General features: G+C 45.9%; 1 protein-coding gene across 1 annotated transcript in view; it reads left to right on the top strand.

Annotated features, from left to right (window-relative positions):
• Positions 1–15,571: 15,571 nt before the first annotated feature.
• Positions 15,572–27,757, top strand: part of TBL2 (transducin beta like 2) — a 114,234-nt gene continuing 102,048 nt past the window's right edge. Inside the window, exon 1 of the mRNA XM_085649670.1 lies at positions 15,572–15,856. Coding sequence (XP_085505796.1) covers positions 15,721–15,856 — 136 coding nt within the window. The 5' untranslated portion in view covers positions 15,572–15,720. The remainder of the gene's footprint in view (positions 15,857–27,757) is intronic.

Raw genomic sequence — 27,757 nt, 5'->3', positions numbered from 1 at the left:
GTGCCTCGTGTCAATGCATGGCACCCATATCACGGTAGCTACCTCCTGGCACCGACGGTGTGTCACCAGCACCCCCATTCACACCAGTGCAGTACTCATAGGCATGGAGACATGTGGAAATGGCGGTTGGCATGCTCTGCCACTAAAATCACGGTAGCGCACCTCGGGCCCCAGCGGTGTTACACCGCCATGGAGCTCGCCCTAGAGCCAATGGGAAGGTCGATAGCGGTGGCATGATGCAATTTTGAAGATGCGGTAGGCGTGCTCCGCCACTGCGGAGGCGGTCATTGGATGCATTCGAAAGAGGCAGACATGGACCACCAATTGCTGCAGCTTGGCACCTTTGAAACGACCCCAGGGGGCTATATATGTGGGAGTGAGCCTCACATTGCCACTGCTCACAGAGCCTGCTGCCTGAGACCCATCACCTGCTGCTGCCTCCAGGGACTGCTGCCTGAGACCCCTCACCTGCTGCTGCCTCCAGTGACTGCTGCCTGACACCCCTCACCTGCTGCTGCCTCCAGGGACTGCTGCCTGACACCCCTCACCTGCTGCTGCCTCCAGGGACTGCTGCCTGGGGACCCTCACCACCAAAATCCCCTGCTGTTGTCTCACGTCCACAGTGATGGCAAGGACAGAGAAGATCCGTGCCAGTCCCTTCACGAGCGAGGAGCCGGAGGTCCTGGTGGACGAGGTGCTCACACAGTACCCAAGGCTATATAGTGCCCCAAATATCGTGGTGAGTCTTAAACAGTGTTGTGGTAGGGCAGGGGGGCCACACATGTAGTGAACTGATGCAGTACGTGCCTGGGAGTGTGGGGTAGTGTAATACACTGCCTGACATGCTGTCTCCAGTGGGAGGGTGTGTGTACCCAATACCACAGCTTTCCCTCCCTGCACATGTAAGTATGAGTGACCTGTGTTGTGTTGTCAGCCATACAGTGAAACAGAAGGTTGTTCATGCTGTAGCCAGGACAGTGATTGCTTGGCTGGATGGCTGTGTGTGCCCCTGTAGTCCATCTCAGTGTGAGCCCAGCTGGCTTGCACAGTCCCCGTCTACAAAGACAAGGACACATCACTTCACTTACAGAGTATGACATCAGTCTTTTCACATTGCACTCCAGCTGTGGCCCATCTCAGCACTGTAGATTGCACAGAACCGCCCTTGTGTAGGGCATTTTGTGTTTGTGAGATCATGTCCCTCAATGTGACATCCATGACACAGTTATCTATTCGCAGGGACATTGAGGGCTGCGCAGTCTTGGACACAGTGGGTCACCCCCAACACAGGTTGATATGTGACGTATGTGTCGCTAAAACCCAACAATTGACTGGAGATGTGGACAGGCAGGTTTCAGTGCTGACATCCTGCATGTGTGTGAGATGTGAAGGGACTGTGTTCCCCCTCACACCTGCATGCTTTAACATCAGCTTTTCCCATGCAGGGGTCACATGTGGGCTGTACTATAGTCTCTGATTAATCTATCGTTGGATATGTGATTTGGTTGTATCTTGCTGCTATACTGATAGATGTCGTTACATGACACTGTATACCTGATCATTTCTCCCTCTTGTCTCCCATGCCTGCAGCTCAAGGTACACCAGCGTAAGGCCGTGTGGAGGGCCATTGCAGCGAAGGTGCGAGCCCTGGTGGTCTCAAACCGACGGCGCACCCACTGCCACAAGAGATGGGATGACATCAGCCGGCTGGCAAAGAATGTGGCGGAGATGACCCTGGGGCTGCTTCCTCGCACTGAGCGTCTGGCACGGCGCAGCATGACACCACTAATGGGGCGCATCTTGGCGGTGACACAGCCTGGGCTGGATGCACGTTTGAAGGAGCATCAGCAGCAAGCCAGGGGTGAGCATTTGGGGAGTCTGACTTTAGATGGGAGTGGCTGTTGGCCTGGGTGCCTGTGGCATGCATGTGCCCTACCTGTACTTACAAAGTTGATTTGGAAGCTGTGCCTTCACATTACATTCTGAGTTGTGCTCTTCAGGTTTCTTCTGCATTGGTGTAGTCTTGGGAATCCCATGGGAGGGAACGGCAGTGTGCCCAATCTGACTGTGCGTACATCAATGCGTCTATTGCATGCACCCATATTGGGGAGGGCTAGATATCTTACAGCAATGTGCAGCATTCTATTGTCCCCAAGGTACGACATGGTGGGTGGCATGGGCTAATGTCCATTGTGGACTGTCATGTTGTAGTCTGGGTCTGTGTTGTCCCCTCCTGTTACATCCAGTTCTGTAATTGGCAACAAGTTGTGTGCCCCCATCATGTCCCTAGGTGTGCTCAGACTAGTTGTGTGTCTGTTTGAACAGAGCCACAAGCAGGGTGTTGTGCTGTGTGGTCATCACATGGCTCACTCATGCCTGAGTTTCCAGTTTCCATGCACTGCTTGAGTCTATGTAGTGAGTTGGCACGATGTGATTGCACAGGGTGGTGTGCAACATGTAGATTTGCTCAACTTTTGTCATGCATTGCTTGCATATGTTTGTTCTGTTTTTGCCACTGACCTGACCCTACATCTCTCTCTCCCATGCAGCATCACTTGTGGTTACGGAGGGACAGGAGACGGACACCAGTGGGCATGAAACTGCCCAGGAGCCCGGTGACACAGATGTCACCAGCGCATCAGAGGGGGGACAGGAGTCTTCTGGAGGAGTCCCAGCCTGAGACGCAAAGCAACACATCATCTAATGCCAGGGGGGATGCATCCATGTTGGAGGGCACAGGGAACGAGGACTCTGCATCGACTTCCACCACACAGCGGCCATTGCCCACCCTCCCAGCCACTTCCTCTGGTGCTGCCTGTGTCCGCCTCAGTAAGAGGGGAAGAGTGTCCTTCACCCCTGGCACTGCTGCCCCAGCCTCTGTCCCCCCTGCTGCCATCAGTGCTAGTCTGTGGACCTTTTGCGTCAGCTGTGTGTAGGCCAGACAGCTCTCCTAAATGCCTTCATTGACCACGGCAAGAAATTGGCCCAGGTGGTTGCCTTCATGGAGGGCATACATTCCGACGTGGGTGGGCTGCGCCGGACAGTCCAGGCTTTGTCATCAACAGTGACGTCTGCCCTGCAACAGGCACATTCTCACAGTCCAGCTCCAGTCCCTTTGTCCACCACCCAGGCAGCGACCACGTCTGACTATAGTGACCAAGGTCCACATACATCAAAGTCACGATACAGCACACGGAGCACACAGCAGCAACAACCCAAGCGGTCCCGTGCGCAGACACCATCCCCACAGAAGACCAAAGGCACCCCAGAGTGCAGGGAGAAAAGCCCGTCCGGCGACACCAGGGGACAATTAGCAAAGCAGCAGACCTCAGGCACACATGCCTCAGTGGCATCCCTATCCAAGGACTCTCCTGCCCCTAAGGCATCACGCAAAGATAATCGTACAGTGTCTGTGCCCACCAAGGAGGTTGTGCATGCCAAGGGTACACCTGGGAAGGGCTCAAAGGCAGTATCACAAACCACCTCGACTCCCATTCCAAGCCCAGTGAATCAGGAACCGGAGGGGACTGTAGGGGTGACACCTAGTAAACAGGGGAAGGGGGGAAGAGGCGAAGCAAGGCAAAGCGTTCCGCTGGGTCCAGCACATCACCAGAGGGGCTGCCAGCACCTTCACCTGCTGCAGCAGTGGTGGTGAGTGTGCCTGTTGTGCCCACACCACTTCCCATTGATCCACAGTCAGTCAAGCCATTTAGGATCCCCAAGAAGTGGAAGGGCACCCCTCCACAATCTCCCAGCCACACCGTGACTCCCGTCTGCGTGGCTCCACCTCCACGTGCCACTACACCACCTGGCCCAAGCAGCCCTCCAGCCTGCCAAGACACTGATCACTCTACCTCAGCTGTTCCGCTCTCCCCCCCTTTAAGTGCCCCGACAGTCCCCGAGGCACAGCCAGCTCCCAGTCTGCCTGACAGCCAAGTCTGAGTGGCAGTCATCCTCACACATCTGTGTCTCACACAGGAGGGCCTGTACTGCACATTGTTGCCCCCTGTGTTGCTGGCCATGGAAAGGTACAGTCGCACACATTCCCTGTGCAGCTTCTCATGGACATGCTCTGCACTCTGCCCTGCCCACTGGCCTTGTTGTTCACTGCTGTGCTGGACCCTTGCCTGGGCAGCTTCTCATGGACATACTCTGCACTCTGCCCTGGCCACTGGCCTTGTTGTTCACTGCTGTGTTGGACCCTTGCCTGTGCAGCTTCTCATGAACATACTCTGCACCCTGCCCTGGCCACTGGCCTTGTTATTCACTGCTATGTTGGACCCTTACCTGTGCAGCTTCTCGTGGACATGCTCTGCACTCTGCCATGGCCACTGGCCTTGTTGTTCACCGCTGTGTTGGACCCTTGCCTGTGCAGCTTCTCATGGACATACTCTCCACCCTGCCCTGGCCTTGTTGTTCACTGCTGTTTTGCCCTTGCATGTGCAGCTTCTCATGGACATACTCAGCACTTTGCCCTGTCCACGGGCCTTGTTGTTCACTACTGCGTTGGACCCTTGCCTGTGCAGCTTCTCATGGACATGCTCTGCACCCTGCCCTGGCCACTGGCCTTGTTGTTCACTGCTGTGTTGGACCCTTGCCTGTGCAGCTTCTCATGGACATGCTCTGCACCCTGCCCTGGCCACTGGCCTTGTTGTTCACTGCTGTGTTGGACCCTTGCCTGTGCAGCTTCTCATGGACATGTTCTGCACTCTGCCCTGGCCACTGGCCTTGTTGTTCACTGCTGTGTTGGACCCTTGCCTGTGCAGCTTCTCATGAACATACTCTGCACCCTGCCCTGGCCACTGGCCTTGTTGTTCACTGCTGGTTTGCCCTTTCCTGTGCAGCTTCTCATGGGCATGCTCTGCACTCTGCCCTGGCCACTGGCCTTGTTGTTCACTGCTGTTTTGCCCTTGCCTGTGCAGCTTCTCATGGACATGCTCTGCACTCTGCCCTGGCCACTGGCCTTGTTGTTCACTGTTGTTTTGCCCTTGCCTGTGCAGCTTCTCATGGACATGCTCTGCTCTCTGCCCTGGCCACTGGCCTTGTTGTTCACTGCTGTTTTGCACTTGCCTGTGCAGCTTCTCATGGACATTCTCCTCATTTTGTGCCTTACTCTTCTCTTCTCATGATGACTATCTGTGCAATTTGTGAATAAAAACAGTTGCTCTAGTTGTCTATTTTGTCAGTGTCCTTACTGAATAAAGTTATTTTGCTGTGTGTAAATGGTTTACTGTGCCACATGGTCTGTGTGGCACTTCAACATGGTCAATGTTTGGGCTCACTTGCTCTCTTTTTTTCAGGGGTGACAGGGGCTTCAGTTCTTCTTGGCCCAGATACTTGTGGTGGCAATGGTGTCAATTTTGAATGTTTAGCAGTAGTCATTTACTGGATTAGTTCATGTTGGCTCTATTGTTCACATGTCAGGTTGGGGGGCACTGCCAGCACAGGGTGGGTTTCTGAAACACAAACAGGGGGTTGTTATTCTTATGTCAGGTTACTACTGAGCGCACTGTTGATCACGTTAATGTATGAGCCTGAATAAATCTGAAACGGTGCCACAGAAGAGGGAAAATTTACCCCTAAAACCCTCTGATGGTGGACCAAAAGCCCACTCGTACGAACAAAATGCAAGCTGTGCACACGTTTGATGGGTGTATAATGCGTATTAGCATAATAAATCGACAAACATTCAATGAACAGAGTAGTTGCAAGAACAATGGACCACAGGAAACAGGATTGTATTCAGTCTCTCTGTTTATGTAGAGTTAGGAGATCCAACCAGCCAACACGTGTTTCGTCAAAGGGCACAAAACCCCAGACTTCTTCAGGGCTTCTATATGTGTCGCAGGTGTATCAGACCTCCAAAACGGTGATAATTCCGACCCGGAAGGTCTTAACAGAATATGTGGACCGTCTACGTCCTCAGAGAAGTAAATGGCCGTCCAAGTGTTGCCAATTAAACCGCTTCGAATCTAGGACGAGTACATCCCGGACTCTCAGCCTCAATCAACTCGCGTGTAGTTCCTTCGGTGTTTGGGGTTTTGTGCCCTTTGACGAAACACATGTTGGCTGGTTGGATCTCCTAACTCTACGCATTATACACCCATCAAACGTGTGCACAGGGTGGGTTTCTGCACACAGTATTTCAGGCAGGCTGTCCAGGGTCATCATATGTGTGTTCTTCCTATATGTTTTCCCAGTGGTATATGTGTGTGGTCATCTTGTGATGGCCAGTCATCCTAGTCCCATGGCTTACTTTCCATGTGTGCTCTTGGATGTCCAGGTATTGTGCAGTGTGAAGGGGGTGAGTTTGTGGGGAGTGTTGATGTGTGCATGCCTCTGCAATGTCAACTACACACATGTGTCACCCAGGAGTTGGGTGCCTGTTGTTTTGATTGTTCATCCCTGTGGGTGTGGTTGTATGCCCATGTGTGAGTTGTATGTGGTGCATTGTGCAGTGTGTTGGTGTGTCCTTGCAGTTCTGTCGGACTCCTACTTGTTGTTTTTGTCACTTGTGAGTATGCAGAGGGTGTTACTGGCAATTCAGTGTTGTGTTTTGTTGCACATCCCTGTGTCGGGTGGCTGTTGGTGGGGTCTGTGCAGACCTGCTGCTCCACACTGCCATTGTGGTTGTGTTTTCTCATGCCTTGCTGTCCCATGGTGCCTTCTTGCCACCAGTGTGGCATGTTGTGTGTGTTGTCATGCCATCCCCTATCTGTGATTCAGCTGCCTACCCATTGTGGGTCTGCACTCCTCTCTTTGTGTATGGTACACTCCTGCAATGTCCCCTACTGACATGCAGTACAGTTCACTTTGGTGTGAGCTGTCCCTTTGGTTTGTATGTGTGTGTGCCTCCCCATGACTTCATTTGTGTCACTGTGCTTTGTGGTGCAGTTCTTTGTCCAGGGTCAATGTGTCACTCAGTTCATTTCCCCAATGGGTCATGTGTGATGTTCTGGTGCTGTGTGTCAGTCATGGTTGCTGCTATGCAGTTCAACTGTGTGTGCTGCCCAGTCCTGTGGTCAAGTTGTTTCCACCTTTGTGTCCCAGACTTGTGCATCTATTGGGTGTTGTGTTGGATGTATGTGTGTTGTTTGTGTTATTGCTTCACTTCCTGGGTGTGCTGTTGTCTTTGTGCTGTGCTGTATGGTGTTGTGTGGGTTGCTGTTCTGTCACTGATGTCTGTGTGTGTCTGGTATGCTTGGTGTGCACACACACCTTGTTGTGCTTGCTGTGCTGTGTGTATGTTGCCTTGTGATTGCCTGTTGTGCATCCCCTGATGTTGTGCTATGTTTGCTATGTGATTGTTCTGCCTGTGCATCTGTTATTTGTTTGCTGTGGCTGTGTTGTTCTGTGATGGTGCACTTCTTGTGTGTGGTGTGGAATGTTGTCTGTGCATTGTTCCTGAGTGATGAGGTTGTGCACTCCTGTTGTGTCTGTGCTACCATTGCCTTTCCCCAGTTTAGCTGCACAGGGCATGTCTGTTGTTGTTGTGGCTCTGTGTGTGTTTCAGTTGAGTTATGTGTTTGCCTGTTGTATTTATTTCCACATTTGTGGTGGCATTCCTGTGTGTGTGTGATGTTTGTGGCTGAGCCCAGTGTGTAGTTGTTTGTGTGTGTATTGCCTGTCAAGTATTGGCAGCCTTCAGTGTGTTTTGCACTGGTGTTGTGTGCTGCTGGTGTGAGGGGTGTATCTGTGTAGATTCTTACTGGTGTTTGTCAGTCCTGAGGTGTGTAGATGGTCCCTGTGTGTAGTGCTGCTTGTGTACTCCTGTGAAGTAGTTGTATGTATGCGTGGCTGTCCCCAGTTTGAGTTCAGGGCCTTCCTTTCATCCTTGTGCCTATACATGGTTTGCCTTGCTGTCTCCCTGTGTGGTTGCACTGAGCTGTCTGTGGTTTGATTTCACTGACTGTGCCAGCCATGTGTGCTTTGATGGTGTGAGGGTGTTGTGCTCTGTCCCTTGTGTTGATGTGAAATACACATGCTTGTTGTGTGTCTCCATGGCCTTCCATTTGTGTGCAGCCCACTTTGGTTTCCCTATTTATTGTGCTCCATTGCTGTTGGCATGTGGGGTGTGTATGTGTGTGTCAGTCTGTGATATGTATGTGTGACTGTGCAGGCTGTGTGTCCATTTGGATGTTGATTCCTTGCGTGTGTTCATTTGTTGCTTGTCCTCATTGCTTTTTCCCTGAGTGTGGTGTAGTGTGTGTTTCCCTGTGCTACTGAGCCTTGTGTTGTGTGTTCCTGTGCAGCCACTCCTGCATTGTGTGTCTCCCATGATTGTTTGTTGTGTGGTGCAGGGTATGTATTGCCCTGGCTTGTTGTGCATGGGGTGCACATGGGGGGGGACACATGGCATGTGCCTTCATGGGGTGTGCTAGTGTGTGGCCCTGTGGTCTTTGTGCCCTGCCCATACCTGGCACTGCTTTCTGCATTGCGCATGTATTTGCTTGTGTTCGCCGCTGCGGTGACGTGACCGGGACATTGCTGCATGGTGGCGGTAGCTGCTGTTCCAGGATGCAGCGGGGTGAATTTGTGGCAGGTGGGTGATGTATGGGTGCCCTTGGGGATGTGTCCCTATCCCCCCTAGGGTGTCTGATGTGGATTTGGATGCTGTATCAGGCCATGGGTTGTGTCTTGTGTTATTGCGCACCTGCGGCGGCGTCCGCGGCGGTCCATGAGTTCCTGGTGATGTAGCAGGTACAGCACCGGAAAGACGTGTAGAGCTGGGTCCATTGCGGTCGTGTCCGGGTGGTGTGGACCGGGACACTGGTTTTGTGCTCCTCTGTCGAGTTTCCGCCGTCTCTGGTTGGGCGGTGTCTCCGCTGCGGTGCGTCTGCTTGCTTGAGCCATCCTAATCTATGGACCGGGGGCGGACATCATTCCACACGACGGAGGGACTCCATTGGCTCCCACCGCCGCAGTGGCGGGCGCACTTTGATGGCGGTGCGCGTCGCACCACGGCGGTCGGGAATTGGCCTATTCACAAGAAAATCAGCTGATGCAGCACACCCATAGACTAAAGTAAATAATTCTCAAAAGTCCTTATATAATGCAGGATATCCAAAGGTTACAAATGAAGAAATGAACAGTCCACAAAGCTTCAATGTGTGGTGTTGTTTTTATTGTTCCTTCAACACATACTCGATATAGATAACAGCCAACACATATTTCGTCTGTACCAAGTAAGTACAATGACTTTCTCAAGGCAAATGGTTGGTTAAAGATAAGGTCAAAAACTCCAATAAATATAACCGATGAACTGTAAAATCAGCGTAGAATCTCCAATTTGTAAAGAGTCCGTTCAAGTAAATCCTCACAGTCGAAAAAGTGTACAAGCAGGGAGTATTTTCCACACTATGGTACGTGCTCTAATGTACTTGCTTCAATGTAAAGTACCTTTCAGAAACCGTGCTTATAAACAACCGTTAGGTGTGTAATGTTACCAATGTGCGTCTTTCCAAAGTCCTGAAAAAACAGTCAAGTGAGCTGAACGCGGCTTGCACCAAACCTCCTGAAGCAGTCCTTCCTAATGGCAACAAGAGGTCAGGCAATAATGGGCAAGCACACCATAAAGTGTAACTTTCGTGTCTCTAAGCAGGTTCACAGAGAACAGTCCACGCGCATGATAACGCCAGATACAAACACTGGAAACAATCCTATGTTTGACCATACTAATATGGCGGACGTGATGTCCGCTGCTAGTGAGGGGAAAAAGGCATTTTTCCGCACCGCCAGCGCGGCGGTGGTCCCACCGCCCTACATCCTAATGGACCCCTTAGATTCCATTTCTGGTGCATCGGGAGCTGTCTTCATCGGAGTTCTCTCTCCCACAATTCTTGGAATTCATCATCCCTCGGCTCTGCGTGTGTAACGTCACGCCAGCGCCATTTTAATTTCCTTGAACAGATTCAAAGATGACAGGTTCTTTGTTACTTAAAGGGGTTTTCATCTTCGGTGCTACGTCTAGAAAACATTCCCAAGTAAGAAACATTTTCACAAAAAAAAAGAAGAGGATCCTTAAAGACTTATAGCTTCACCCTTGTCTCATCGATTGAATCACTCGTCGTAGGACGTCTTTGTAATACATTATCCCACAGCGCCATCTTGTGGTTGTTGGTGATAATATTTATATATATTTTTTTTCTCTCTTTTCTTAGCTTGTTTTAACAATCTCTTTCTTTTCAGCTGGCAATAAGAGTCAAATACAATGGTGTTTAATGACATTATTTTCATATTTTGAGTTGATAAATACCAATTTTCTTCTTTTCAGGTGGTTATTACATTCAAACTTAGTAGTGATTTCTAGAATTAATTTACATGTTTTGAGCTGATGAAATTATTTTCATCATTGGGGCCTCCACATTTTACACTAGTCCATGTGTAGGAGAATCTCCAATAGGACTCAAAGACAGTGGTTTTTAAGGACATTATTTCATATTTTGAGTTGATAAATGACAATTTTCTTCTTTTCAGGTGGTTACTACATTCAAACATAGTAGTGATTTCTGGAATTATTTTACGTTCTTAAGCTGATGAATTTATTTTCATCATTGTGGCCTCCTCGTTTTATACTAGTCCACGTGTAGGCATATCTCTCTTTGCATCTTGTTTAGATTTAACCTTACATAACCATTTGCAGGTTGGGTATAAATTTCTTACATCTTACATATTGTTAAAATGCAGAATGTTGCCACTCCACCGTTCTTTCTTTCAACACCAGGTGATCCGCCCATAAAGTGGCAAAAGTGGAAAAAGGCGTTTGAAAGGTACGCTAAGGTGTGTGGTACCAACTTAAGTGCAGAACGAAGAACTGCGCTTTTAGTACACTGTTTAGGGTCCGAAGGGGAAGAAGTCTTCGATCACCTTCCTGACATAAATGATCAAGCACTGAATGAGTATGAAATTTGCATTTTAAAGTTGGACAGACATTACATACCAAAAGTAAGTACCATCCTGGAAAGATAACATTTTGGTCGTAGGACCCAAAATGAAGGTGAAACTGTGGAAAACTACATCACGGCTTTGAGAAATTTAGGCTTGTCTTGCAAATTTGACGCTTTGCTAGAAGAAAGAATTAGGGACCAGTTTATGCTTGGTTGCAATATACAAAAAGTCAGAGATGACATCTGGCAAAAGGATGATCCCTCTCTAGAAGTTATTAACATTGCTAAGCAAATTGAGCACTGGTCAAAGTGTGTTGAGATTATCACAAAACATGAAAATAAAAGTGATACAATACATGAGGTTAAGACCTTATCCAATGGGAAAGGCTCTCAAATGAAATTCATACCTGTTAGCAGCAATTCACATTTAGCTAAGAAATCTAGTTTTAAAGCTAAATGCTTTTGTTGTGGAAATCTTGGTCATTTGGCCAATGACAAGAAATGTCCTGCGGTAAAAGCTACATGCAATAATTGTAAGAAAGTTGGGCATTTCACTTCAGTTTGACATGCAAAAAAAAAATACGGTGAAAGTGAGTTCAGTGTCTCGACAAGTAATCTCAGATAGTTATTCGGACTCAGAATTAGACTGCGGACAAATTGTGTCACAAGTGTCTGATAGTGATAAGAAAGAGCCCTTTGATGAGATTCTTGTGGAAGGAATGTCTACTCGTATGTTATTTGATTCCGAGGCAAAAATAACTATTGTCTCTAGACACTTTTACACCCATCATCTAGAGGGTAAAGTTACAATTTTGAAGCCTGATATCAAACCTTATGCATATGGTGGAGAACCAATCAAACTCATAGGCTGTTTCCTGGGTTTGATTTAATATAAAGGGAGGTTAGTCTCTGGGAAGGTATATGTTTCTCACAGAGGAGATAGCATCTTGAGCTGGTTCCATCAGAAAGATTTAGGAGTCATGTTGGATCTCAACAGTAAACCCCCCATTTTGTTAAAAGAGAGATTGAATGTGAATGAAATTAGTGGGAGTGAAAAGGATACCTTGTACACTGAACATCTTAAAAGCTTGTTCCCCAGTGTTTTTAATGACAAGTTAGGTTGTTTACGCAACTACACACATAAAATTAAATTGGTACCTGATGCCGAACCAATTGCTTGTAAGGTTCGAAGTGTACCTTTCTCAGTGCGTGAGGAAATGAAGTGCCAATTAGAAAAGAAGGCATTATCGAAGAGGTTGAAGGCACACAGTGGTTGGCCCCGGTGGTCGCAGCCAGGAAATCTGATGGGAGCCTGCGCTTATGCATTGACTTGCGCTCCCTCAAAAAACAGGTCATTGTCGACAGGTACCCTCTCCTGAAAATCTCAGATATGTTAATGTTATTAAAAGATGCCAAGGTTTTTTCCACAGTGGACCTAAAGTCAGCTTACCATCAGATAGAGCTAGATGAGGGTTCCAGAGATCTCACTGCCTTCATTGCTCCTTTTGGTACATTTAAGTTTCTTAGACTGCCTTTCGGTTTGTCTCGGCTGCTTCTGTCTTTCAGAGAGCATTAGAGAAAGTGTTGCAGAATGTATCCGGTGTTTCGATATATCAGGATGATGTCTTGATTTTTGCTTATGATGATATTGAGCATGATAAAATACTGAAATAAGTATTGGAAAGGTTCTGTCAGAATAATCTCACCATTAAGTTCGAAAAATGTAAGTTTAAGAAATCGTCTGTTGATTATTTAGGGAACACCATTTCTGGTAAGGGTGTTGAACCTAAACGAGAATTAATTGAGACCATTCAGAATTTAGCCTCCCCCACGAATAAAGAGGAAGTGATGAAAGTTCTGGGTATGACTGAGTACTATAGCAAATTTGTGGAAGGGTTTGCAGAAAATACAGTTAACATAAGGAATTTATTGTGCAAAGGTGTTGACTTCGATTGGTCTGACTTGTGCGAGAATTAATTTATTAATTTGAAAGATTGTCTTATGAAAACACCAAAACTTAGGAGTTTTGATCCGTCATTGAAATCTGTACTTATCACAGATGCAAGCATGAAGGGCCTTGGTGCTGTTTTGCAGCAACAGAATGGTGAGAAAGTGAATGTTATCTTGTTTCACTCTCGCAGTTTGAAAGGTGCTGAACTCAGGTACTCAGTGATAGAGAGGGAAGCTCTGGCAGTTCACTGGGCCATCAAGAAGCTCAAAAACTTACTTTGGGGTACTAAATTCCTGGTGAGAAGTGATCATAAACGCTTGTGTGAAGTATTTAATAAAAATGGTTTGATGCTATTTCAAGCAGAATCTCAAAATGGATTGTGGGTCTACAGGCTTATGATTTCAAGGTTGAATATCTACCTGGTGTGCGAAATAGCATCGCTGATACGCTCTTGAGATTAGTCCATCATGAGGAAGGTGATGTGAACTCAAAGGATGAAGATATGAATGAGTGAGTTTGTAATAATCAGCATGATGGCATAAAAGAGGACAAATGGCACGAAGCATGTGATTCTGATGTTGAATTTATTGAGTTACGCTCACTTGTTAAAAAAGGTTGGTCATGCAAGACTGGTGGGAATGTTGACAATTTTTGGAACGTACGGCATGAACTGTCTTTAAGTGAAGGTTTGATTTTTAGAGGTTCAAGATTAATTCCTCCCAAGGTGTTTCGTGAAGAGCTGATCAAGTTAGCACATGAGTGTCATCAAGGAATATCCAAGACTAAGGAAAGACTTAGGCTCAACTACTGGTAGCCAGGGATGTATCTTCATATTGAGAGAATGGTTAGAGACTGCTTACCGTGTGTTTTAAGTGAGAAATCTCTAAAAACTAAAGTACAACCGATGGTAATAAGAGAACGGCCCAAAGGTGCATTGCAGGAACTTGCTCTTGACATTTTGGGTTCTGTTGCGTCCAATGGTTGTGAAACGTTTATTCTTGTTCTCATTGATATGTTCTCAAGATGGCCTGAAATCAAGTTTACAAAGAATATTGACACTAAACAAGTTATAATCTTTCTTAAAGAGGTTTTTACACATGAAGGTCTTCCTGGGTCTCTCCTGACAAATAACGGTGTGCAGTTTGTGTCCCGGGAAATGGAAGATTTTCTACAACGCTGTTCTATTGATCACAAGCTGTGTGCCCTTTACCACCCAGAATGTAATGGTATGGTGGAACGTTTTATGGTGGAACGTTTTATACGTGTTTTCAAAGAGACTATCTCTATGTCTAAGCAAAATGGTCTCGATTGGAAAAGTGAATTGAATAAAAGAGTTGAAGCATACAGGTTCACCCCTCATGCCACCACTGGTTATACACCGTTTATCTTATTGAAAAATAGGCAACCCAATACTTAGTGATTTCTAATTCTTTTTAACAGCATGTCTTATTATCACTGCACAGTTCTGCTCTTTAAAGTCACACTCCACGCTCTTAGTCCATTCAGACGTCTTAGCAGGTACCTGCTGTGCCCCCTAAGAGAACGACCCAAAATGTCAAGAGCAAGTTCCTTCCATGGACCTTTGGGCCGTTCTATTACCATTGGTTGTACTCTAGGTTTTAAAGATTTCTCACTTTAAAAACATGGTAAGCGGTCTCTAACCATTCTCTCAATATGAAGATCCATCCCTGGCCACCAGTAGTTGAGCCCAAGTCTTTCTTTAGTCTTGGATATTCCTTGATGACCCTCATGTGCTAACTTGATCAGCTCTTCACGAAACACCTTGGGAGGAATTAATCTTGAACCTCTAAAAATCAAACCTTCACTTAAAGGCATGTTTTAATTTGTATTTTTAATTATTGAAAATCTATATATTTTTTATTTTGATATAATTTTAAAGTTTACAAATTTAATAAAGATAAGTTAATGAATTATTTTTAAGTAAATATATGTTAATGTATAAATGTTTGTGTATATATTTTGTAAATAACATTTGTTATAGTTAAAATGTATATTAAATTTAATTTGTTAAAAATAATATTATTTTATGTTATATATATATTTTAATCGATATTTTTTACATCTATATTGTTTACCTCAATATTTTTTTACTTACCTGTTAAGTTATTGGAGTCGGTATTTTTGTAAACGATATTTTTTTCCCGATATTTAGAACATCAATGTTTTTTTACATTGATATTCTATCTGTGAACCTTGCCAAAACTCTATTGGTGCAATCTGAGATAATTTCTTTCTCTTCAGGACCATTGCGAATGAGTCTAAAGAGTATTTGCACTTATCCTTCCAAATGTGCATTGGGCAACCCAGCGTCAAAGCCCCAAATTCTCACATTGTTTCTATGGGATCGATTTTCATAGTCCTCCATGGTATCAGACATCAATGTCATGATCAGTTATTTTTTCAAGTGCTTACACCCATATGTTCATTGTGGTCTAAACCTGATAGAGCTTTTGAAAAGTCTGTGCGAAGTGCCAACATTTCTTTTTTTAACTCACTTACTGACATAGACAAGCAAACGGTGTTACTGTTGACATATTTTAGTAAACGGTACATACATTGAAAATTCTAAGAGTTTGGAGCGCCAGTCACTAGATACCGTGCCCTTGTGAAAAACCTCTTTGAATTAATACATCCGAAGAGGCGGTGCTTACAGAGATAACGAGTAAAATAATGCGTTCTTGTAAGCCGCGCCTCTCTAACTCCCACTGCATAAACTCCAGGCGCGGTCTAGCGTCTAGGAAACAAACCCAGAAGGCGTGCGCGCCCACAGCAACCTCCAAGCGGGCGCGCGCCCCTCGTCCCCTCCCTCCCCGGGCGTGCAGTAACGTGGCGGAAGAGCCTAGCTTCACGCACAGAAAGAACATGGAGGGGGCGGCGCTCGTAGTTGTGTCACTCCTGCTCGGACTCTTGGTGCTAGCAGCGCTGCTGGCGTTGGTGACCGCTGGCGGTAGAAAAACGCAGGGAGCTGAGGAGGAGACCGGCGCGGGCGCCACAGAGAGTAAGCATCATTCCTCGGCCAAAGCGGAAGCAGGCGACAGCGGCGCGCTGCACTCTGCGTGCAAATCTATGGTATTGGCAGAGCGACGCTCTATAGAGTGTTAGCTGACGTCAACTTAACTGTGGGGCAAGACCACAGTGCCACCAGGCGCCTGTAGACGGTACCGCAGGGAATTCCAGAGTCTGCAACGTGTGCACTGAAAATGGATTTTGAACATTGTTCTGTTCCATCAGCACGCAGATCTACTTGGTTAATCATAGCCTTTATACATGTCTAGCTGGCGCTGCCCGGTACCTAGCGGAAGTAATGTAAAAACATTGGGTTTTGCCTGGCACGCGCAGCCTGGAGTGCATACAATGGGCATTGCCTAATATAGCCTGACCCTGTGTGTGTGAGGGATGGGGGTGTTATTAACTTCATTTTAAAATAGGTCACCTGTGTACTATATTCTACGTGACCCGATGTTTTGCGAGTTACATATTTTTCTTCTCGAAAAGTCGATTTAATGAGATCTGAGGAAGGGCGGCAGAAGCTTGTAAACGGTACCCTCTTAATAAACAGTTCTTGGTTACCTTATTAAAATAAATCGAAAACTGCAGTTAATACAGAGTAGAGTATTTGCCATTGTGGCGCAAGAGTAGTGCCATTTATTTGAGTCCTAGCCTTCATGTCTTTGTCTATCTTGGTTTAGTGCGAAAGATTGAACCCAGTGCTTATAATGAGTACAACGTTAGTTGTTATAAAGTATGGGAGATTCCTTGCTTTTGAGTGAATTTTGTGGCTAATGGCAGCATAGTTGTGTGCATTTGTTCTCGCGGGCTGGCTGTCATTTTCAAGCGAAGTGTTCGCCTCTTTCCTTTTTGGGGCAAAACGGGTATGTTTGTCATCTAAGTACGGGAAAGGTCGATGTAGACCGAATCTGCATACAAAACTAGATTACAGTTTGCACAGTCGTTAAACACTTCATTGTAGACTACGGTATTTGCCATTGCGTGCCGAGGATTAATTTAGATGAGAATCGTAACTGCTATAACAGGCGCCGTTTGTCCCTATTCAACGTTCATTGTGTTGAATGGTGTTCTTGTTGGATTGTGATTTCATAATTTAGTCTTAAGTGAATCCTGCTCAGGCCCGCCTCCAGGATTTTTTATTTGGGTGGGCCAAGGGTGCATTTGGGTGGGCCACTGCGGGCTTGATTTGTCGCATACATGCCTAGGCAGGCCTGCTTCAGGGCCCTCCTTTATCTCTTCTTAGTCTTACAAGGCCCAGTAAAACGCAGTCTTTTCCAAATCTCTTTCTAAATATTATCACTCTCAAAAAGTGTTTTTTCTATGCAAAGTTCCTTTGATGGGAAAAGGAGGTTTCTGAGGTGGGATGATCAGGCAACTGATACTTCTCGGGCTCCCTCTGTGCGAGCCTTCAGGGAGAATCCCTCTTCATTACTTCCTCCACCTGACCCCGGACTCTGCAACGCACTCCCTTACAGGCTTGATTATCCACTACTCCTCTCCAGTGCACCTTATTATCTCACAGCTGACCTTGGGTCCCAGCCCCATATCAGGCATTATCGGGCTCCACTTTCATTTTTCCCGGTAAAAACATTAGTAAAGTCACCTTCAAACTTAAAACATTGAATATAGCAGTAAATATAATTAGCATGCACTTTAAAGTATGTTCCACAGTAGCCCTTATGACCCGACTGCTAATTAAATAAACAAAAACAGAAAGGCCATGACAGGGCTGGGTTTAGCACTGATGCGTAAGTCTTTTTTGGTGCCACACCAATAACCTCTTTCTCCGTAAATACCTTTACTACCACCTCCAACAGTGCCCCTCATCCCTCCATGGCCCCCCCTCTTGAGCTCTTCCTTGGATTTCCTCACTGCCACACGCCACAAGTGCCCCTCATCTCCCCATAGCCCCTCCCCCTCGTGACCTCCTCGGATTCCCTCACTGCCACCCTCCACCAGTGCCCCTCATCTCTCTGTAGCCCCTCCCCCTCATGACCTCCTCCTCTAACTCCCTCATTACCACCCTCCACCAGTGCCCCTCTTCACTCCCTAGCTCCCCCTCCACTCATGACCTCTTCCTCGGATTCTCTCACTGCCACCCTCCAACAGTGCCCTTCATCACTCCATAGCCCCTCCCACTACCTCCTCCTCAGATTCCCTCCCAGCCACCCTCCAAGAGTGCCCCTCATCTTTATGTAGCCCCTCTCTCATATGCATTTCATTTGTTGTATAGCGCAGCTCATATCAGTGTAGTGTGTCAGTACCTTACACCACACACACACATTATACAGAGATAATGAATCACTTCACTTCACTTTGATAGCTTTATTTCGGTCAATGACCATAAAAGCACAGATAAAATATATACATATACATAAAATACATAAATAATTCAATATTTATAAGTATATAAATCAGTCTACAGGGAATGTCACATAAGCCAATGAGGTTACAAGGTGTATGAATCACGTCATCCATACTGGTGGGCAGTATATTTTAAGAGGGTTTGGTCTGGGGAAACACAACCTTATGGTTTAAAGAGTATTCCATGGCAGTCCGCTTTACTGATAAAAATGTATTTCTGCCCAAACATACTCATTGTTTAGCAACATTAGAATAATGAAAGACTGAGGAAGTTCTAACTATATCACAAAACAAAAAAGCGAAGTTCTAACTGAACCATTCATGTTTGTATGCAGCTGTTTGATGACAGTTCATTGGTCACTGTCCTGTTAGGATTGTAACTTCTGAACTCCAAGGAACACAAGAATCTCTGTGACAAAGGCAGTAACCCACTGAGCTTCCACATAAACTACAGTTCATCTACATTTAAAAACTACTAACAGACAAATGATTGCTCTCCAGCAGGATCATTAATCACCAGAGTTATCTGGGCATTTTGTATTGTATTATTGTTGTCCTGCATCGGCCATGATAATGATAAAAACTGTTTAAATGAAGCACACACAAAGTATGTGTCCTGCTGGTCCTGTGCACATTTTAAACCGAAAAACAAATAGTAACAAATTCTCTTACCTACTCCATTAGTCAAACTTTGTGTCACAGCCTGATGTGATAAGCTAAAAAGAAATATCCATGCAGCAGGACAGTAGGCAAAGGTTACCTTTGTCAAAGAAAGAATTTGTCCCTTTCTCCATGTGGAGATGAAGGGGTGAGAAAATAAACAAAGCCTCATTAACATGTAAATGGTCTTTTAAAGACCTGTGAAGTACTCGGGTGCGGCTGCGATAATCTCAAAAACTGTGTGCGCGTGCGCCTAGGAAGCTGTCTCCGCCTGGGCTGACACACATGACTGGGGGTTGAAGCACTCGGAGCCAAATGGCGTTGCGCCCCTGCCTTCAAGCCCTCACTGCGAGGGCCAAGGCTCCTGTTTGGGTGGAACCGGGCCTGATCCTGCTTACGAAAAAGTAGATAGATCCAGAGATGTTTGAGACTGAAGAGTTTTCTCTAATTTTAAGTAAAGGAAGAGGAGGAAAGCCAGTGCACTGGCATAGTGAGCCCATTGTCAAAGTGTAAAGTTAAATTGGAGTTTTTGAGGTTTGTAACATTGGGGCCGAAGTGCCTCTTTTGAACTGCTGTGGGCCACCAAGGTTTGTGTGCCACTTTCTTGCTCCAAGAGCCGTCAGTTCAGTTTTTTGACCTAATGTTATAAAGGGTGAATCCCAATAGTCCTGTGCCAGATTCCGTTTACCTTCGTTATTTACTAAGTGGATAGTATGAGGATCACTGCTGCAGCTAAGTGATATCCTGGTTTCCAACTTGCAGAGAACTGGGAAGTAAAGTAATGGTCTGCGGTGGCAAATCACATTGCAAACTTTGGCAAAGGGAGAGTTACTGTAAGGGATTATTAATAAGTCAAAATACAGAAGCTCAGCTGGTATCGATGAGTGATGTCCAGCAAATCGCACACAATAATGCAAAATGTTATTACCTTACAGATTGATAAAACTAAACAATTGTAATGTTTCCTAAAACATGCACACTTTTAAGTTTACTCTGTGATCGTAATTTATATTTTTTTCCAATTTTAAAATTCGTGCTGCTATAGCAGCCAAACGTCAAAAGATGATTTGTTAAACAACTCCATATCATCCATGATAGTTTTCACTTTTGTGTAAATAATCACCTTAAAGCTTGTAGAGTTCCATCCGTACGAGAATATGGGAGCGTGAGTTGGCGACCGTGTCTCTCGAACGTGCATTTCATACGAGGGCACAGATACCCACATAGGGAGGCAGGTGGAGTGCATTGACTGAAGCGTGTGCTTGAGATTAGAATATTCAAGTATATTATTTTGGTTAGTTGGTGAATGCAAGACATTTATTGAATTATAAGGCATGAGGGATCTGTTATACTAGCCTTGGGCATTGGGCTTCTCCCTCACTTAATGATCACCCAATTTGCAAAGTCTTTCTTTTATTTTTATTTTGTTTTAGGCAATTTATACTCTACTCGATTACTGAATGCCTTGCAGTAGATTTCTGAAGCTGTATTGTTTATATCCATGCCGACTTCCTTATATATTTAGTGGTATAGTAATGAGGAAGGGTACAGACTTGACTGCAACACAGTAATATCACCCACTTCACGTCATGTACACACTTAACTAGTAAGTGTGACCTCTGCCTATATATCTCAACCTATAATGTTAAGAACTTCAATTGATAAAAGCAAGTACATTTGCAAGTTCTGTTCAGACTGTTCTATGAATGAGGTGATATTCTCTCATGGTATGCATATTTCAATTGTAGTTGAAAGTGAATTGTTCCGTGCCGCTTGGAAAGTTATGCTGCTCAAGTTAGTTTATTCATTTCACTTGTATCCTTCGGGATCGTAGCTGTGTGTATCCTTGGGGTCGGGCTGCAAGCTATTCTGGTCAAATTTTTAGTTTCTCTTTAGAGCAATGAAGTCCTTAAAGTAAGATGTGCGTTCCCACATTGTGCAGAAGTTTACAGGCTGGGAACACTAGTGCTGAAAAAAATGGTAATAGCAAACAAGGTACAACTGCATCAGCGTGGCGAAGCAACACACTGAAGAATAAACAACTGTGGCAACGATCCACATACCAAAGGATCTCCATTTTCTGCTGGTCAACTCACGCTATATTTGGTCTGGTTTAGCTGTCAGTTGTCAGAGATCTTTTGTGCACAATACCAAAAGTTTCAGTGTGCTTTTATTTAGACCGTTGTTGACCACTGATCGTCTTTCTCGTCAGTCTCATTTGCTTTTATATTCTGGCGTTCCTTCATCGTATGTTTGTCTCTACCCTGGAGTATACCTTCTTTACCATACTTTTGATTTGATGACTTGTATTCTTCTTTGCACTACAGTATGGGACTCCTTCTTTTATTTTTTTTTGTTTGTTTTTCTTTTGCTTTCATCACTCCATGGAAGTGCTGGTTTACTTGCTCCCTCCCCTGTGCCCCTCTTTATCCCCACTCCCTGTACTCTCTCTTGGTTGCCACACCCCCTCCACCTCCTACGTTGATAACGCTGCCTGTCCCCGTTTTTTTTTTTTTTTTTAATTGTTTTATCTCTTCTCCCTAACTCATCCGTTGCTCCCCTGTTTCTCTTTTACTCTGTTGGGTTGGTGTGGAATCTTATAAAATATGTAGTTGTCCAAGAGACGATGCTTCAGAAATCTACTTGTGTCCTGTAAAATTCTACTTGGCACATTTGATACTAAGCAGTAAGGTAGCAAATTATGGTAGCGTTGTCATATCAAGCTTTGAAAAGATCTGCTCTTACTGTGGCATGGTTTTGATCCTAGAAAAGCTGTGAATAAACAAGCCCTCTGACTATGCCAGACTCTGAATGTACTGTGACTCTATTTATGATAGTATTTAAATGTATGCATATTCAGAAACTATTTTTAGGTCTCGCCTATAGACGGCATGTAGCAGTTTGCATAAAACCCTTGGTGGACATACCAATGCTTACAGTGGGCTTTGTGTCAGCCCATTGCTTACCACTGATGCCTTCCATGTCACTATCATTTGCTCGCTTCTTATTAGTTGCCTTTTGTTGCTCTTCTTCTGTGTCCTTTCCCTTGGACCATAGCTTGTTTAGTACTCTTTTGTTTGGATGACTTTTTCCACTACTCACATTGAGGGAATTCCTTTTTAGATCGAAGACTACCAGACCGCTCAGCTGTCTGGTTTTCTAAATACTTCTTGGGGACAATTGGAAAGTTGACCTAGGAATGCATTCCGTTCATTGCCAACCATTGGCTTTGTAGTTTGTAACTCACAATGTCTGGCCTTCTATTTGCTGGCTTTATTTGTTTTAGGCTGTCCATCTTGAGTTTGTCCCTCCCATTGCCCAAATCTTGTTTACTGTATTCTTCCCCAAACTCACTTTCTGTATATACAGCCCTTTAAATTTTGTTCTTTACTTGTCACATTTGCTGTGCATTCAAAGACAGAAGTCAAATGTCGAGAAATCTTCAGCGTGAGCTTGATGTTTACTTTTCTTCCTCTGACTTTAAAGTGAGACAATTTATGTGACCATCCTGATGAGTACCAATGTAAGGGGAAAGGGTGTAGGGTGTTTTTTTTTTTTTTTCCCTAGCACCCAGCAAAAAGAAAATGAACTGTGTTGATGTTTCAGAATATATCAGAATTAGTACAAATGAAGCAATTTTTTTTTGTAATTCTGAAGTGCGGTAGAAACAAATATTTGAATACGATCAATACACTTGATGACATTTGCACACATCATTGTTTGTATTCAGTAAAACCGTATTTCGTTGCAAATGTAATGGTAATTTTAATTGAAAATGTATTGTCTGTAATGGCAGTGTGCTTCCACACATGCAGATTTCACACTATGTCACTCTGCCACGCCACTTCATCCTATGACACTCTATTCCACTCTACGACATGCCACTCAACTCTGACATGCCACTCAACTCTGACATGCCACTCAACTCAACTCCACGCCACTCACTCCACGACCCAACACGCCACTCTACTCCAATGTCCCCCAAACTAGCCCACTACAATTTACCCCAATCAACCTCACCCACTCTACTCCACCCCAATCTACTGCACTCAACCCAAATCTACTCCAACCCACTCCTCTCTACCCTACCCTACTCCACTCCAACCCACCCCAGTTCAATTTACCCCACTTCATTCCAATTTACCACACTCTACTGTAATCTATCCATCTCCTCTCCGATCTTCCACACTCTACTCCAATCTTCCCCTATCTATTTCACCCAACTCAATCTACTCCACTCCACATTTCTATTCAACTCTCCTCCACCCGCTACACTCTATTCCCAACTCCAATCCACCCAATCTTCCCCGCTACACTCTATACCAGTCTACCACACTCTATTCAACCCCACTCCACTCAGTCTAACCCAATAAACCCCACACCAATCTACTCTACCGCACTCTGCTCAAATCTACCCCACTCTGCTCCAGTCTACCCCACTCCAATATGCACCAATCCAACCCACTCCAATCTACCCGAGTTCAACCCAATCTACTCACCTCTGTCCAAGTTCAATTTACCCCACTCCACTCCAAACTCCACTGCAATCTATCCAACTCCGCTCCACTCTAATCTACCCCACTCCAGTGTACAGTACTCCGCTCCAATTTACCACACTCTGCTCAAATCTACCACACTCTAGTCCACCCAGTCTACCCCACTGCAGTCTACCACACTCCTCAAATCTGTCCCTCCCCAATCTACCACACTCCAATCTACCTCATCTACTCCACCCTACTCCAACTTTCCTCCAATCCACCCAACCTTACCACTCCACTTTACCCCAATCTACCACAGGCCACTCAAATCTACGCCAATCTACCTCATTCTATTGCACCCTAATATAATGCCACAATCTACCCCACACCCATCTACTTCACTCCACCCCATCTTCCCCACTCCAATCTATCCTACTCCATACCAAGTCACTAACTTTTAGCCATGCTGAATAGCAGCCTCAGTTGTGTACAACATGGCTATAGCACCTTGCCAAAGCCAGTAGCTCTCGTGTAAGTGAGACCTATTCGCTTTACCAGTGATTGTTTTCTTTTGCTATCAGCATTCCTTGCGCATGCATGTGTTTTTGTTCCTTTGATGCAGAAAGAAATCTCGGGGCAATGTTACAGAGCCTCGCTTATGTTGTGTGGCTTGTATTTGGTATAGCGCAGAAACGGCTCAATCCTTGTGGAGTATCCCAGCGCTAAGATCTTATGAGAGGAGGCAGAACTCAACTTGACACTCTCAAGAAGGTCGGGTCAAAATAGCCAATTTTTGATGAGCTTTTTAAAAAGCTGAATGGAGCTACAACGGCGGATGTGAACAGATAACTTGTTCCAGTAATAGTGAGCAAGAAACAAGAAAGAGCGTCCGCCGTTTTGAGTAGTTCAAATTCTCTGTGAAGCAGCTAGAGCGATGTCAGAAGATCTTAAAGCCCTAGCTGGATAGTAAAAACTAATGAGATCAGATACAACAGGCCAACCCCATTTAGAGCCTTGTGAGAAAGGCAAAGAAGCTTGAAAATGCTCCTTTTTCCAAACCGGAGCCAATGTAAAGAGCTAAGCACCGGGCTTATTCTAGTGCCTATAGGTAGGTGACATATACCACCCAGGCAGCCAAGTTTTGGAGCAACTGAGGGCGAATCTTCAAGGAAGAATTCATGCCCACCGGCAAAGCGTTACCATAATCCAGACGACTGGTTATAAGTACCTGCGTCACCGCCTTCTTTCAATCTAAAGGCAGTCATGAAAATACCTTCCTAAGAGGGCGTAATATGCTAAAACAGTTTCCACAAATTGTCCTTGACATGATTTTTCATTGTAAGCTCGTTATCTATTATGATGCCAAGATTTCTAACTGCCTTTTTGGAACAGACCGGAGTGCCAAGTCCTTGGGGCCACCAGTTTTCTGACCAAACCACAGCTTGAGTAGCCACGGTACTCATGCAGTCCCCATTTCTGATTTTGGTAAGTTCGGTCTCCTGACCAAAAGACACAACCTGCTGGGTGTCAGCGGCATATGATAGAATCTCAATTTCAAATGATCTCACAACTTTCTCTAATGAGGCTACATAGACATGTAGGTCGAGCTACCTTTTTAGGTCTCGGGACCATCCGGTCTGCCGAAGGCAGAACCGGAAGTCAAGCGATTTAATGACTTGGAGAAGAGGGGCTTGAACCCGCCCCTCTTCTCCCCTGTTCTCCATTGGCTGGCCTCTTAAAATGCTGGCCAGCCATTGTAGAAGAGGTCCCGTCACTCCGATCAGGCCCCGTCCTTTTCGTATCGGGGGGGGTGTTTTTTGCAAGAAGTCTCATTCTCTCCTCCAGCCAGTGGCTGGAGGAAAGAAAAGACAAACACGCCCCCGAATCCGAAAAGGACGCTGCGTTTCTCCGAGGCATTTCTGCTCTGCCTCGGAGAAAGGCGGTGGTGTCTTTCGGTGCCCTCGGCTCGTTTTTGGAGGGGGGGTTAGTATATACAAATGCGCGGAGTCTCTGTAGTCGCAATAGCTCGTTTTTCTAGCAAAAGGTGTAAAATGGTTAGAATGCAAATGACCTGCTTAGTTAACCTCAATTGCGATGTTCTAAGAGATGCCGTCTTCTGCTTTCTCATTTGATTTGAATCTGCCGGCTCTCCGCCAGCCTTGGCTGCTTCTCTTGAGTCGGCGGTCTCGGGGCGCTTCGCAGACAGGGTATGCGAGCCGCTTCAGTGCTTAATTTGTAAAATATTAAGTGCTGGAGTCCTATGGAAGGTACCGCAGGAAGGCTGACAAGTGTTGTGATCTTGCGCGCACTGTTTCTGTCTATAAACCCGTAAGCTCTGGTTGCATGCAGCCGATGTGTGGGGCAGGGTGGGCGTGAGGGAGAGTGCTTGTTGTGTTGTCAGAACTAATGCTGCCCCTCAGTCCCACTATCCCTCGCCCTCACGCACCTGTGCACTGAGGTTGGCCTCAAAAGCGACCGGCTTCCCTGGGGCTGCAGTAGAACACGTGCACCGGAATGGTAAACTTCACAACGTACTTGTGAAAAAGAGGGGAGGGGATGTGGCCTCACGGCCAGAGATGCCGACTTTGGAGTTGGGGACCTCCGTTCGAGCCTCGGCCCAACATGCGGTGATTCTGGGGAATAATCTCCCCGCGCCTACCAAAATATGAATGTGTCCTTGTGTAACGTAACGGGTGCTCGGGTCAGGCGCCCCGATACCTTCGGGTCGAGTTCGCGCTATATAAATCGGCAAAAAAAGAACCATCTGTTGAGAGAGCTCAGAAAGTTACAGAGTGTCGTAATTCAAATATATCGCGAAGATTTTACATATTAGCAACAAAAACCGTCATAAAAGAAGTCAGCCTTGTGTGAGTGGCAGCTATGTTCCTCATTCAAAACAGATACTTGCTGCGTCTGTGTGGAACAGCGGGGTGCCGTCTCCGGTCCTGTAAAACCCTTCTCAGGGTTTTCGTCATTCCAGAGACAACTGTGAACCAATGAAAACCTTACAAATCCACTTCTACGTGCAATACACCAAACCAGGAAGCGGTGCCCTCGCCTTCCAAGGCTGTTCTGACATTCTGCGGCGCGGGCGAAGCGAGAGGCCAAACAGTGCCTTGGAAACGTTACTAGAACCGCCACATAGCATAAACGTGTGCCATGTATGTATCATCGGTACTACATTGTCCATATTGTATTCAAGGTTCGCTTTACCATGACGAATAAATAGTAATTCCTATTTGCATAGCGCCCACTCTGCCCTGTGCAGGTCCTCGTGGCGCTGGGCGGTGCTCCAGGGATCAGATATGGCTTTCTGTTCATGTCCATCCCAGACCAGAGTCAGGTTGGTGTTTGTGGAGACAAGGGTCAGAGCAGTGTATTTGTCAGTTTTAATGAGGTGTGAGGTGTTTTCTGTGGATAATGCTAGCACAATTATTTATTTGGCAGTAGTGAAAGGAAAAGAAAAGGAAATTCGCTAATATGATTCAGCGCAGCGTGTACATTTTTAAAATGAAATCTCACTGACCGGCGTGCACTGGTTACACAGAGTGAACTCTGCAAAATAATCACAGAAATACTGTGCCTTTCTGCCCTCTGCTCCTGTCGTTTTTGGTGCCCTTCTGCCCTCTGCCACTTGTTTTTGTGTCCTGCCCTCTGTCCCTCTCGTTTTTTGTGCCTCTCTGCGCCACTCGTTTTTCTCTCTGTCTGTGCCTTTCTGCCCTCTGCTCCTGTCGTTTTTGGTGCCCTTCTGTGCCATTCGTTTCTGTGCCTTTCTGCCCTCTGTGCCTTTGACCGGCATTAATCTCCAATCATTTTCAAAGCTGCTAGTTGCCGTTCGCTTTGGTCTGAACTTTTTTTTCCCCCTGCATGCATGCCTTGTTTTTTTTTCTCAGATCAGTTTGCCGGTGGGCTGGGCCTCGAACCAGGTCCTGGAGATTTGTCTGTCTTTTTGTTACATTCTCCGATCTAATAAAGATTGATGTTGTATAATGGACACCGGCTCCCCTTCAACCAACCTTGTGACATCTGCCCTCCTCCAGGTCGTTTAGGCCAATCAGCAAATGGATTGTTGTGGTCAATCCAGCAGGCAGGTTACGCGCCCTCTGGTCTTTGTTCCACTTCCAGGTCATGTTGTTGAAACCGAGGGACATGCAGAGGCTTCGAGCAGAGGGTTTTGGTGTTATCCTTAGGAAAAAAATATATCTCTAGCTGTGTCTGTTTTTGCTGCGATTAAATTGGCAAAGGTGTAGGATGTTAAACCGGCAGGAAGGGATTGCGTGTAGTGAGATAAGTAGGGAGAAACCGAGACTAACGAGGCATCCTCCCCATCCCCCAAGGTGAGAGCTTTGAAACGTTTCCTATTTTTTAAACAAGAGGGCACAGGGATA

This window comes from Triturus cristatus, chromosome 3_2, assembly GCF_964204655.1.
Source record: "Triturus cristatus chromosome 3_2, aTriCri1.1, whole genome shotgun sequence".
Lineage (NCBI taxonomy): Eukaryota > Metazoa > Chordata > Amphibia > Caudata > Salamandridae > Triturus > Triturus cristatus.
The sequence above is the reverse complement of the archived record's forward strand: the minus strand, read 5'-3'. Positions and strand labels throughout refer to the sequence as shown.